General features: G+C 42.9%; 1 protein-coding gene across 5 annotated transcripts in view; it reads left to right on the top strand.

The window, feature by feature from the left end:
• Window positions 1–2396: 2396 nt before the first annotated feature.
• The window catches only part of LOC144121524 (rab GTPase-binding effector protein 1-like), a 48867-nt gene continuing 36633 nt past the window's right edge, over window positions 2397–14630 (top strand). For 3 of the 5 annotated variants that reach the window (XM_077654769.1, XM_077654771.1, XM_077654773.1), the window contains exons 1-4: window positions 2397–2629; window positions 7658–7768; window positions 9612–9918; window positions 13063–13183. In XM_077654769.1, coding sequence (XP_077510895.1) covers window positions 2581–2629; window positions 7658–7768; window positions 9612–9918; window positions 13063–13183 — 588 coding nt within the window. In that variant the 5' untranslated portion in view covers window positions 2397–2580. The remainder of the gene's footprint in view (window positions 2630–7657; window positions 7769–9611; window positions 9919–13062; window positions 13184–14630) is intronic. The other 2 variants (XM_077654770.1, XM_077654772.1) reach the window with 1 other exon arrangement.

A 14630-nucleotide genomic window follows, 5' to 3' on the forward strand; every position in this document is an offset into this window, starting at 1 on the left:
ACAATTTCAACTTTTTCTGTTCCTAATCGTACGCTCAAGATATCTGGTAATTCCTTCCCTTTTGGAATGTATAGGACTGCTTTTGTTTTGCCTGTGTTTATTTTTAAGTTGTTTTCTTTGACCCAAGAGTCCAAGTCCAGAAGCGCCATATTTGCTCGCTCCTTTACATCTGCTTGCGTACTTCCGGTAACGAAAATGGTGCTGTCGTCCGCATAGGAATTAAACTTTACGTCCTGAGTGCAGTGCACCATATCATTAATATAAATAATGAAGAGTAGCGGTCCGAGTATGCTTCCCTGTGGCACGCCGGCATGAACGGATTGCAAAGAAGAGTTAATATTATTTATTTGGTGTCCTGTTGCTAAGGTATGATGTAAGAAGCGCATCTGGTGTTCCACGAACGCCGTATCTGTGCAATTTCGAAAGAAGGATAGTGTGATTGACAAGATCGAATGCCTTTGAAAAATCGACATGGATGCCCAGTACCATACGTTTTTTGGTGAATGCTTCAATGATAAATTCTTTTTGCGTTAAAAGTGCTGTTTCTGTTGATCGATGCTTCCTGAAACCATGTTGATAATCGAGCAGAAGATTATTACGCGATAAAAACGATACAATTTTGGTGTGTAGTATTTTTTCCATACCTTTAGAAAATACTGGTAGTATCGAGATTGGGCGATAGTTGACGAAAAGACTGCGATCTCCAGATTTAAATATAGGAACCACACGTGCAGGCTGATTGCTTGGGGAAATACGCCCGTGGACAAAATCAAGTTATATATAAAAGTAATGACTGGACAAATTACGTCAAGAACGTGCTTCACAGGAAGTACCTGCATACCACATACATCCTCGGATTTACTATTTTTGATGGAATTGATACAAAGGCATACTTCTGTGCAGTCCGTCGGAGAAAAGAACAGTGAATGGCATGTAGTAGTCTGACAGAGGAAGCGTTCAGCATGGGATGTATTGTTTGCACCGGAGTAATCACTGTGATCGGCCTGCTGTACGAAAAAACTATTTAAGGCGTCAGCTAATTGGCTGCCATTTAGCCGTTTCCCTTAATGTATAAGTGTATCAGGTATAACTCCTTGAGTGCCAGAATGCATTAGTGAGTTCAGTTTTCGCCAGAGTACATCAGAACGTTTTATGCTCTCATCAGAAAATATATCTGCAAAATAGGCGTTCTTTGCCGCACGTAGTCTAGACGTAAGCTTATTTCGGTACGCTTTAAATTCGCAAAAGGCATGCGTATCTTTGTCTTTTACAAACTTTGCATAGAGGCCATTTTTATGTTTAATCGAATCTAGTAATTCCCGCGTTAGCCAAGGCTTCCGAGCATTTTTCGGTTTTCTTCTTGAACGTAATGGAAAATATGTATCGTACAGTGCTTTGAAGAGGTCAATGAATTTGCAGTATGCTGTGTCACTATCTTGAGTTGCGTAGACAGGGTTCCAGTCCTGCTTACTAACGGAAATACGAAACGAATCAAGTGTAGCAGGGGTAAAACAGATGCTTGGGTGAGTTGGTACGACATATTCCTGAAAAACAGCGCGAACTTGAACACGGACAGAAGGAAGACAACAGACGGAATGCCAATGTAGCACCTATTTATTTCCCTGCTCCCAGCAATAAAATTTCAGTTGTAATTACAGTCAGCGCCCGTCTGTTGTCTTCCTTCTGTCCGTGTTCAAGTTCGCGCTGTTTTTCAGGAATAGCAGGGGTAATTTCTCGTAAGAATTTTGTTTTTCTGGTTTTATTAGCTACGACATAAGATTTTCGAACCGACATTACGATTCCAAAGTGGTCACTGAGGCCAGTGCATACAGTATTTGCAGTCGTTAAATCTGTATTAATATTTGTGGTAAACATATCTAGTAATGAGGAACTATCTGGAGTGACACGAGTGGGCTCTGAAATGGCATTCCAAAAGCCATTTGCATCCATAATATCACAGAGCTTCTTTTGTGTGTTCGTCCGTAAAAGCATATTCAAATTTATATCTAACGATATATGAGACAGATACTGCGCCATTTCCTTTCCCCCCAAAACAATTATTATTATTATTATTATTATTATTATTATTATTATTATTATTATTATTATTATTATTATTATTATTATTATTATTATTATTATTATTATTATTATTATTATTATTATTATTATTATTATTATTATTATTATCATTCGCTTCTGTCGACGCGCACCGCGTCTAAACTGAAACCGAAATCAACAACTTCGCCAACATACTACTATTCTGAAACATTAGTTGAGATTGCACGCGTCATGTAAAATAAACTAGATAGCAAATGTGCGGCTAGTTTCACGAGCTGCTTAGCAAGCGGGACGAATCTATCAGTTAGCTCAGCTGACCGGAACTGAGCCTTGGCGGCCAGATGGCGGTGAGAGCGTTGCGATTTGCTCAGACCGAGGCGAGGGGTATATATGCTCACTTTTTTTTCTTCTGTCGCCCATTCAGGACTTCCGCTGTGCGGAATGAGCATCTCGAGATGATGAGGTTCCGAAATTTTGTGCAGTGAAGTAATCGCATTCCCGTGACACAACTGTACCACCATGGACGATAAAAGCATGGACCATCAATCTGAGAACGGAGACGCTGAAAGTGAGTCACCTATCTGCCCGCGAAGAGGTCTTTTCCCGAGAGCCTTAGGCTTAAACGGCATTTTGTTGACGACTAGCAGCCGTGCATGATTTGCCCCAGACTCGAGACGGACGAAATTTACTGCAACATGCGAATGTAGCGCGGTCTAGGAATCGGTGGGGCATTTGTGGCGAGGCTGAACAATCTCTGTCAACCGCGCTGACTGGGCGTGTTTCATTTATTAGTGCTACGCGGTACGAGAGTGTTGATACCAGGTGCTAATGCAATGAAAATGATCAGCAGCTGATCGAGATCACACGAATGAAATGCTCTGCACTGGTGCAAACCGGAGAAGCTTTGGGCGTTGGCACGTCACATGAGCTGCTTTTATGTTTTTCTCTTCTCTGCTAGTCGTGCAGGGAAGAAAAGCCATTTCTGAGAAGCGGTCGTGGCATTGTTGCTAAAAGGATCTTCTGACATGTCATTGACGTTCCGCTTTTTTCTTCTCTGTAATTGTGCACCATTGTCCGCCGCCGTGGCGTTTTCGGTAATGTTTGGGTATTTGTCGCGTAACAATATGCCGCCAGAAGCTGAAGCCTCGACATGCAACAACATTTGGAGCCTTCGCTGAGCGTTTACCGCAGGGAGCAGTGTTTCAGCGTTTCTGTATTCTCGTCTCGGAAGCTTGCATTTTTCATAGCACCTGCGACATGCTTGCCAGCTGCGACGAAAACATGCGCGTTTTTTTTTTTTTTGAGTGGAATCTGGCTTTCAAACAGTATTGCTCTGCCATGGATTTGTTTCACAGTTCACAGACGACGTAAGCATTAGTGTGTGTATAAAGATACATTCGAGCTTTGTCCAGCAGAATGCTGTACGTAAATTATGCCTTGAAAACGTATTTTGTGCATGTTTGGTGCATTCAAAGGTACTGTGTCACACTCTCACTTTGCTGACAAGTGGAAGAGTGCAATAACTTAATGAGACTTAGCATACTAAAATATCTGTTCTTGAATGTGTGCTCCATTGTACAGTCATCAACACGGCTGTCTAGAGCGCTCGCACGCTGCCTTGCGCTGGTGTGAAGCAGCATACACATACAATTTGCCCTGGAATTTGCACTATATCATTTATAGAGCAGCTTTGTCAAGACTTCACTTTCTTTGCTCCACAACACACCACCCCACTGCTCTTGACACGTGTGCAGACTGTACACTGTAAATTTCCCGAAGCTCAAGAGCAAGGGCTCTGGAAAACTGCTCTTTTTAACATAATAAATTTACTCTGGTGTGTTTAAGGTTCTGCCACCTAGGAAGAAAACAGTAATGCATTGGACAAAATGTAGCAAACACCTGCTTTGTAGGCTATTGCCCAGATTCATCAAGCAGATCAATAGTGTAGTCAGAACAGTAGCACGGAATAGGAAACAGAGGTACAAGAGCACTTATGGAACTTTTGAATGACACTGCAGAACAGACAGCTATGTGCAGTTACTGGAGTCGGTAATGATGCCGGTTCTGTAGAATAAGCCAATAGGATTTGATAGTATTGCCAGCGACTCTGGTATTGCCTTTTGGGATAACCCTAGTGACACTGCATACAATACGGAGTGTTTTAGAGTATAATGATAAACTACAGCAATGTAGCATTTTCAGCTCTTGCAAATTGTGTATTAGGTAGCCATTTGTATCTTATTTTGCTTTGCTACTTGCAGGTTCTGGCAAACAGGGTATACGTGAAATGTCACTATTTAAACAAAGGCTTGGCAAGAGCCTGATTAGTGAACAGGCCGTTTAAAGTGCACTGAGCTTTCTGTTTGAGGGCAAAATATGCAGCGGTGTTTCCTTGCAATCACTGTTATGAAGATGTAATTTTTCTGCTGAATACAGTTAACAAAGTGACATGCATTGCTGCTGCATGTCAGACTGTGGCTGTCTTTGTGAAAACTATTTCATGCACCAGGAATGTACGACTGTTCTAATTGATTGCAGTGTTTGGTTTAAAGGGGACCTGGTTATTGTGTACTGTGGTGGTACTTGACTGGCGGAAATAGTATGGCACTAAATTAGTGGCTTTTGGTACACGTTCTGCCATGGCATGTTTGGTTATAAAGTTTGGAAGTTAGATTGCAGAACTTTGATTTCTGCCATCATTGCTGCATTAGCCGAAAATGGTGTATGACCTGCCATTACATTGTTCATGTTTCTGTGTCGTTGTTTTGTCGGGTCAGGCGGTGTCAGTAAAATTGTTTATTAGCACTGCCATTGAAATTTAGGTGAAAATAAAACATACCAAGAACCAAATCTCAATAATTTGAAACGGAACTGAATATTCTTATTAATTATGTAGTGTTTGGATTAAGCGTAGCCTTTTTAAATACACTTGATGTTGACGCGACCAAGGCCATCAGTTTGAATTAAGTGAGTTCAAATTAATGAGTGTCCATTGTAGGTACTTCATGATTACTCTCTGAACAAGTTGTACTGCATTGAGCAGAAAATGTTAGGGACATGAACGGTTCATTACGACATATATCTGAGGGAAGTCTCAAGTTGTATGGCATTTAGGTTTAGTGCGATTTCTCTTAAACATTCAAGCTTTTCGAGATGGTTGTCCCCAGTGTGCTCTATGGCAGCAAGAAAAAAAAAAGTCAAACAGGCAGCATTGTCAAAAATTAGTTTTTGAGGAAAGGAAATGGGGCAGTAATTGTCTTGCATCTTGGTGGACACCTGAACCGCCCCCCTGAGGAAAGGGAGGAAGGTGGGACTGATAGAAGAGGTGGGGGGCTGTAGGGGAGGGCTCCAGAATAATTTCGACCACATGGGGATTTTCAACCTGCACTGACATCCCAGAGCATGGGAAAGTCTTTTCGCCTCCAGCATTGTGGTGTTTGTAACAATGTGCCACTGAGGCTACTGAATGAAGATATGTAACAAATAGTTTCCTTTGCTTATAAATGTTCATGACAAGGCTCAAAATCAACAAGATACGGATAAATATATATATATATATACCTCAGCTTGTGCTACTGCTTACAAATGTTAATGTCAGAATTGGTGTTTACAGTAGTTGTGAAAACAAAGCAAGCTGGTGCATATCAATTTACTAAGGTACTTCAAAATCAACAGAAGATACGGGTAAATGTATATATATGTCAGCTTGTGTTACTGCTTACAAATGTTAATGTCAGAATTGGTGTTTACAGTAGCTGGTGCGTATCAATATACTAAGGTACTGTATTGAATATATGTAGGCATACCTAATAGTCTTATTTGCACGCAGTGTACTGTTCATGGTGCTGTGTTAATGCAGGTTTCCTTAGAGTGGCGTCAGTTGCCATTGTGATAAAATGAGCCTAGAAAACAATAGTTATGAATGATATTCTCTCCTTATAAATCCGGACCGCAGCGGTGGCCGAGTGGTTGAGCATCCGCCTCGCATGCGGGAGGTGCGGGGTTCGATCCACAGTGCTGCCGGGTACCCACCGGTGATACAATGGGTACAAGCTTTACCCCGGTCTGGTGCTCGGCTTATTTAGGGTCAAATGCTTGGAAAATGGGTCTTTGACTTACCTTGAGAAATTGAAAATACCTTGTGCCATGGTGCTCTTTAGCCTCAGATGCCCTTGCGCCGTAAAAATTCATCATCATCCCTATAAATCCTAGTACACATTGTGTCAATTACAGGAGCAGATTTGGGTATGCTTTGAATGTAGATGTTTATTGATGGAAAAGGAAAAAAAAAAAAAGGGATTTCTGAAAAAATGCGTGTGACAAGTGTCCAGACACATTTTTGCGCTGTTCTGCATTGCTTGTAAGTATTACTTGCGAAAAAATTTTCTTAACTTAGCACTTGTTTGTGCCTGCTGCATAATTTATTCCTTATTCAGTGAATGTGAACATAAAAATTATTAATGGCTGGTGTTGAACCTTGAATTTTGAGCATATGGTACTAGAAAATGATGGGCCCTTGCTTCTATGTTGTACATGTACTACTGCATTCAGTATGGCTTGCAATGCATGTGGAGCGATCCAGCTGAGGATTCCATCTTGCAGTGAAATATTGCAGCCAAACATTCAGTGTACATTGTTTTTGCATCAACAGCTAAGTGCAGAAACTTTCCTAAGAAACTAAGTGCAAGCACTGCTTCAAGAACTGACCGCCTGCCGCTGCATGCTGTTGCTACTCATATTGAGCACGATAGTGCATAAGGAACCCTGTATCGAAGCTCATAGTTGCAGGATTGAATCCTGGTTGCAATGGCTGCATTTCGATGGAGGCTAGATACAAAAATGCCCATGTGCTGTGTGATCTTAGTGCTAATTAAAAAAGCTGCAGGTGGTCAGAATTAGTCCGGAACCCACCACCAAGGCATCCCTTATAGAACTCTTACAGCTTTGGGACATTTTGCAGGACCTTGCACACCCAATTTGAGTGCCATGTTTTCTTCTTTCAAGTGATGCATCAGAGACATTGGAATACATAGTTCACCACGTGGTATTTGCCTACGACTGCTAAATCATCATCATTCATTTCATCAGCCAAGCGGTGGTTGTGACATGCAAGATGTGACATGCAAGTCAAGTGGGGCATTAAAGAAACTGCAATATAATCGCTGATGCTTATTTATAATTCACTAGAACATTTAGGCGAGCCTGCTTCTCAAGCTGGAATGATGGCAAGCATTGTATCGGCGATTAACTGCAGTTCTTTTCGTGCCTCACGTAGCCTAATCACTCTCAACGCATCACAGCCATCACTTCGTTGAATACCATGCAGTGAACCATCTAATGTCTAATGCATCATTTGAAAGAAAGAAAGCAAGCAACTAAATTGAGGTGTCTATGCCCCTTCAAACGTAAATTTTTACATTTTTGTCAAAGTTAACATTTGTATATCTGCTTTTCTTGTGCACATATTGCTTTTTGCTTCTTTTCAGTGGCATTTTCTTTTCATACGTATCAACGTTTCCATGGTTAATTTACATGATTGTGCTTTCATTGTTGCAGATTTGGCATTGCAGAGTATCTTTTTGTTTTCTTTCCCCAGATGCGGAAGAAGGGCCATTGCTCGTACAGCTGCGCAAGGAGAAGGAGAACATGGAGACAGAATTTGGGCAAAAAAGGGCAAAGTTTAAAGAACTCTTCTTGCAGAAAGAAGGTGAGTCCTACAGAGGCACTTTACACAATAATCTGTGCACATGACTGTGCAAGTGAGAAACTAAGATCAGCCTTTTTATAGCCTTGACTTGCGCTTTCTGTTTCGTCGCATCTATGAGGGGGGAAGGTGCTGTTCTATTTGGTAGCACCCAACCTCGCCACTATTAGAGTGAAATGTGATCTTGCCTGTTCTTTTGGAGCGCAGCTCTTAGGTGCCTGCTACTGCATTCTGCATTCATAGCGGTTGTAGTTGTCAGCGTAACATTACGCCGCCGGACGGGTGGCGTGTGAGAGGTGGCGTATTGGCAGGTAGTAGTGAAGCAAAACTCCACCTGTCACTGCTAGAGCGAAGGAAAGGACAACCAGAAAGTCCTAGAGGGTGGCTAGCAGTGTAACGCCACCTGCCAGGTGTGGCATGTGGCGTGAAAACATGTGAAGAGTTGTGCTCAAATTTCGCATTACCGACTATTGTAACTCTCTGTTGATTTTGAATTTATGAGTGGAATACCTTCTGCTTGCATTCTTAGATTTCAGTAACCTTTTTATTTTTTTTTTTCACTGGTGTCTGAAATGCATGTGAAGTCCTTTAAACTAGAATAATCATGGGTGAAAAAAATGTGAAGGTGCCCCTTTAAGTCTTTCTACTTTTATCCTAGAACTGGGGAGCTGCTTTCTTGCTAGTTTCCATGACAAAAGTGCAAAAAAGAAAAGTGGCACGGAGGGGAAAGGAAAACAAGGAACATACTCTCAACATGAGTGCAACACTGCAGAAATAAAGGAGAGTTCACCAGGTACTGAGCGTCCCAGGTGAAGCAGGGATGCCTTGCAGACAGGGCTGATGCGGGTGGTTGTAGTGGGAGGAGTCGAAAGGGAGCCAGGTGGTATTAGGAGCGGAGAGGACTGCACGAAGACTCCGGTTGTCTCCCGTCAACAGCCCGAAAAACTTGGCAGCAGCAGGAAAAACGTAGCCAGGTCCCGTCGATGGCATCGCGAAACACCGGAGGCTTATAGCAGGCTATCCAAGAGTGCTTTCCGGTAGCACGGACCCTCAGTTTATCGGCTGCCACCTCCACGCTGGCAAGGAACGCAGGAGGCTTGCTTCGGTGATCCAAGGGAGGTCACGGCAGCACGGACCCAACGTCCGACGGCTGCCACCTCTATGCTTGAATGACCCGATCTTCGCTGCACTGTCTTTCTTTACACCTCTGTTTTCTGACACGACAGCTCTCCGCTCCTCGTGCTCGCTATGCTCTTCGTCGCCATCGCCTTGCACACACCCTTTGCACACGCACAACGCTGGGCTGGCACGCGCGGTGCTCCGCGGTCTGACGCACCACCGTCGACGCACCGTGTTGTCAAATCCTCCGAGGATCTTTTGTGCACCTCACAACCGCAGTGGTGGCCTAGTCCCCAGTGCCGCTGTGTACCCACCGGTGATACAATGGGCACAAGCTTTCCCCTGCCTGGTGCTCGGCTTCTTTAGGGTGAAATGCTTAAGAATTAAGTCTTTGACCCCTCCTTGTGCAATGAAAACTACCTTTTGCCGTGGTGCTCTTTGGCCAAAGCTGCCCTTGCGCCATAAAAATTCATCATCATCATCAATTCCTGCTTTTTATTTGCCACTCGTAAACTCAACGGAGCGCCAGCTGACGTGATAGGCCACATTGCTTGTTAGACATGGGGATGGCAGTTCGTACTGTCTTGATGTCTTGTTTTGAAACTGAAACTTTTAAAAGCCAGGCCATCCCAAAATGTTTGAAGATCATTCACATTCTTCTATCCGAAATTTAAAGGGATGTGTGTGACGAGTGGCTTTTCGTGCTGCCATGCTCTGTTATCTGCAGTGGAACTCGAGGGAGAGCGACAGCAGCGAGAGGCCCTGATGGAGGAGGTTCGAGCTCTGCAAGGGGAGCTAGATGAGGCACGCTCACTGCTACTGGTTACCCAGTGTGAGCAAGAGAACGAGCTCGAGTCTGAGCGGCGCAGGCACCATGAGGAGATGGCCTCCCTGCAACACATCCTCAAGGAGAACACTGAGGAGGCCTTGCGCAGCTCCGGCCGCTACGAGAAGGAGCTGGTGCGCTACAAGAAGCATGCTGAGAGGCTTGAGCAGGAGCTGCATGAGCTTAAGGCACAGCAGGCCCAGGACAGGTGAGCTCTCTGCAAAAGACTGTCATCTCTCAGAGCTGCCTTTTTTCTGTGACTAACCTGGAGCCATGCAAGAGGCATCTACATGTCGCCAACCTTTGCGAGCGCATTGGCACAGTTGGGGCCATTGCTGCAGCTGCCGTTGGAGAATTGCACTTCCTTTTTCTGTTCTGCTCACTGCTTTTTATCTTCCTATTCTTTGTCTCAGAATTGCTACCGCTGTGAATCGTAGCGCAGTATGCACAGTTTGCAGAGACTGCACATCAAGGCATGTTCTGTTTGCACCAACAAGGTCCAGCAGCGTGGCTGCTTTTAGAGTAGTTCTAACCCACTCAGTGGCACCAGAGCAATAAAATAGGTGGGGCTGAGACTTGAGTGAATACTGCTTGTATTAGAACAATAATTCTCGGAGGTATATTGTATGCAGCACCCACTGATCGGCTTTAGCGGTAGAGTGAGACATCGCAAAAGAAATTTGGGAGCGGGCAAACATCCCGTAACTGGAATTCCTGTGTCACAAAGCTGCTAATTGCAGTGGCAGTTTGATAAATAGATCACTGCGAGCTTCGTTTTTTCTATATGGTCACACAGTTGGATTTCTGTTAAGCTTCATAATGAATCGTATTGTCTTAACACCAGTGAGGCTGGGGCTCTTACTACTGTTGCAGCTCATTTTACGCACCAGGACGTAGAGAAGCACCTTAGTGCCTTTCTTTTTGCAGAAATAGTAGTATGGCTTGGTTTAGCTGAATGTCTGGCATATAGCACTCGGCAGAATGCTTCAGCACTAGCGGATGGCATCAGCAAACAATTTGTGGCAGTTGGCTTCTGCACAGGATGTTGCACTTTGTAAAAGCAAAATTGTAGCCAGAAGCAGTCATCTTTGAGAAATACATTGCTTCGTTGCATCTACAACAGCGGCACTCAGAATTGCCAGACCTGGCTGTTGCCTTGCTCTTGCTTGCTCCTGAAGCTTTCAAGCGGCCTCCAGCAGGTAATCAGTTCTTTGTCGACACAAGGAGCTGTCAAACTTTGTAATCACTAGAGCTTACTAACTGCGTGCTCTTGTCATATTGGAATGGTCTGGGAAGGTAGCATTGTTGACTGGAAGAGAAATGATGTGGTGTTTGCTTGTGGTTATTGAGTGGTCTGAGTAAATTTCACTAATCTTGTCTATCCTAAGCTCATTTTGAGGCTCAGTTGCATTAGCTACCAGCTCTCTCTCTCTCTATATATATATATATATGTATATGTATATGTATATATGTATATGTATATGTATATATGTATATGTATATATATATATGTATATGTATATGTATGTATATGTATATGTATGTATATGTGTATATGTATATATATGTATATGTATATGTGTATATATATGTATATGTATATGTGTATATATATATGTATATGTATATGTGTATATATATGTATATGTGTATATATATGTATATGTGTATATATATGTATATGTGTATATATATGTATATGTGTATATATATGTATATGTGTATATATATGTATATGTATATGTGTATATATATGTATATGTATATGTGTATATATATGTATATGTATATGTGTATATGTATATATATGTATATATATATATTTGACTATTGTCGAAGAATCTTTGACCATTGACCATCAAGACAGTGTGCTTGATGAGCTTTGCAACTCGTATGTTGTGTTTTAGCTGCATATGTATGCATATATGTCTTTAAAGCAGTTCGTTTATATGTGTAGTAGTGGTGTCGGATAAGAGCCATATGTTGGATGAATAATGGTTCTTTATTCTTCTTGCTTCCTGCATCTCGGCTTGATAATCTTCAGCAGTTTCATTTGCTAGGTCTTCTCACCTTTGCTTGCCTCTACAAATACAAAGTCTAGGCCATATTTTATGCATTCTTGCTGCCGTTGTGACTATAATTATTGCGAATATTAGATCGGTTTTATAAGTTTGTAGTGCACTGTTCAGTTATCTTTCTTGTGCCAAAATCTGTGCAGCCTCACTTTAGGTCATCTTGCATGTTATTACGAAAAAAGTTTCTCATCTGATAATACACAGGCATTACAAACTTATTGCGGTAGGGGATTTTCTTGAAGAGGCGTCTGTTGGATACAAAGTGGCTGGTTGCTATCAGTAGAGTTGGCTGACCTTGTGTAGGAATGTGGCATACCAACAAACAATAAAACGTGTAGATGACCAGTGTTAAAAAAGAACACTGCTTTTCTCTTCGCTGGGTAGGCATGCTTCCTAGAACATATAGCTGCATTGCAGTGCCTGCGAGCACAAGGGCAAATTGTGTAGCTGACTGATTCGGGAACTGCAGCATTGTACTGTTGAGTGTGAGGTCATGGGCTTGGAGAACCTTGAAATTCAAAACTCATTCTTACCTATGTTGGCGTGTTTTGGTTTGGTTCAAATTTGTTTCCCCCAAAATGGCCGAAGTCTTCAGTCCTCTGTGGCGGAATTCCTTATAATCCCAGATGTTGATTTGGGCACTCAGAATTTTGTTAATGTTTTACAATCTATGTTTCCATTCAAGGCTGCGCGCCTAACCTGTAAAGGTCAGATTTTTTTCTTTAATCATTAGTTCTGTTAGCTTTTTTTCCATCAATAAAATACTTGCAGTAAGACTTCCTCTCATGCATTATAACACCGTAAAGAAAACTAAAATTTCTTACTGCCCACCTAATGACATATTGTAATAATGTGTTCAGTGATTCTTCGATAACTCCTCCCTCTCTGTGGTGCCCCCTTCAATGTCTGTGGCCTGGAAACAAAGAAAGCCTGTTGACATCCCGTCTTCTGCATGTGGGTAGGCTGGCACATGTTTCGTCCTTGTCAACATGTGTGGACGTGTTTGGGTTTGTGTGTGTGTGCCTTTTGAATGCCGAAGAGGTTGGAGAGGTCTGCTACTGACCGTATTTTTTTCCTCTTTCCTTTTTCTTCTCTTGTTCTCACTCTTCCCTTCACCCACACATCCGGTCTCTCCTTCCCCCCTTCCCTGGGGCTTCTCCCGCCTTCCCCTGTGGGTGTGTGCCTTGCTCGTTCTTTCTCTGGCTGCACTTCCTTTCCGTCATCCTTCTCTCCCGACCTTGTATTCCTTCTTCCCCCACTACCATCTCCCAATGAAGGGAAGGCGTGCTGGCGGTGGTCACCAAGTCCCTAAAGCAGAAAGTGGGCAATCTCAGTCCTAACCCCTTTTCCTCTTCCAGCGACAACTCCGTTGAGAACCTCGAGGAGAGCATGCGTAAGGTGAGCAACTTTTCCCAACTGCTTTTGTCTTTTTTTTGGGGGGGAGAGGGATCTTTTGGCTGAACCGACAGAGCGGGAGGCAAATCATAGTTGAGCGGCCTTCTCCTTGTCGTTGAACTGCGTTCCAGGCATTGTGTGCCAGAGGTTGCTGCATCCCATGTTTCTTTGCTGCGACTTCCTGAGCTGCTATTAGTTCAAATTTGAAGCCTCTCATTGTGCCGCTATTTGGCTTATACTACAATTGTTAGTAATATGTTGTTGGCTTGTGCCTGTACCTCGTCCTGGCCACATGCTTTAGAATAAGTGTTACAACATGCGAGTGCAGGTTTAGGTTTGCTGGCGCAAGCACATACATTCAGTTTAGTATAATGTGTATTAAAAAAGTCTTAGTGTTCTGAATTGTCTCAAGCTGAATGGCGAAGCAGTGGTGCTCTGAAGGATCGTGACATCGGTTGCGTTGATTGTGGCTTAAGTTGCTGCAAGAATGTTAGGCACTTAGCTGCCATTTCATTCACTGCTTTTAAGCCAGCTGATTAAAGTGTAGCCATTGCTGTACATGATCAAAGGTGTATCCAGTCTACATGCTTTCACTTCATGTTTGCAGCTGTGGCTGGACGTAAGTGCGTTTGATGCTTTCAGCATCTTTTTCCGTGAAGTAGCTACATCATTTCATGACTGCTGTGCTTTTTGCTTTTTGGCAGTGCTTATTGGTTTTCCATTGTTTAAAGGAGCCCTGAAACAAATTCTGAGGAGAGTACTCAAACTCGCGCAATCACTGCTTTGTGGTGTCGTGAACACCTGAACCAAATAATACACTTCTACACGTTGCGAAGAACCCACAATCGCGTGCAAAAGTTGGCGAGCCTTTTCCAGTGACTTTTTCATACATGTGCCTACCTCCGTGTCACTCTCCTGTGTATATCGGTTAAGAGGGTGGGGCTGACTAGAGTCCCGACCATTCTGTGTGCAGAAAAGCGTAGAGAGGAAAGGGAAAGGAGTCAAAACCGTGAAATTCAAATTTTGATTACAGATAACTCTGCTCCTAACAAACACATTAAAAAAAAATATTGCTGGAGGATATTTGTGAGGTGGTGTCCTTTAATATACCAGGCATACCGCAACTTTATTGAGAGCTCATTCAGAGCCCCTTTAAGATGAAATCAATGATAAATGAATTGTGCTGTAGTTGCGGCAGTTTGTTCTTTCTTTATAAGTGGCATCGCAAAAGCTACATCAGTTCGCTACCTTATGGGCGCTGTCTGTTCCTGAGAGTAATGTGCAGTGCTTTGATCTTCGGTGAAGCTTTCAATTCTGCATTTTGAATGAGAATGCTATGTGGGTTGGCTACTCAGGTGGGCTGTAAGCACAGAAGCCCTCTTTAACCTGGTGTAGGAGTCTTCTGATCTTGCCTCTGATCCCAAATGTGGCTAAATTTTTTGTGGCTATG

The sequence above is a fragment of the Amblyomma americanum genome, chromosome 2 (assembly GCF_052857255.1).
Source record: "Amblyomma americanum isolate KBUSLIRL-KWMA chromosome 2, ASM5285725v1, whole genome shotgun sequence".
Classification (NCBI taxonomy): Eukaryota; Metazoa; Arthropoda; class Arachnida; order Ixodida; family Ixodidae; genus Amblyomma; species Amblyomma americanum.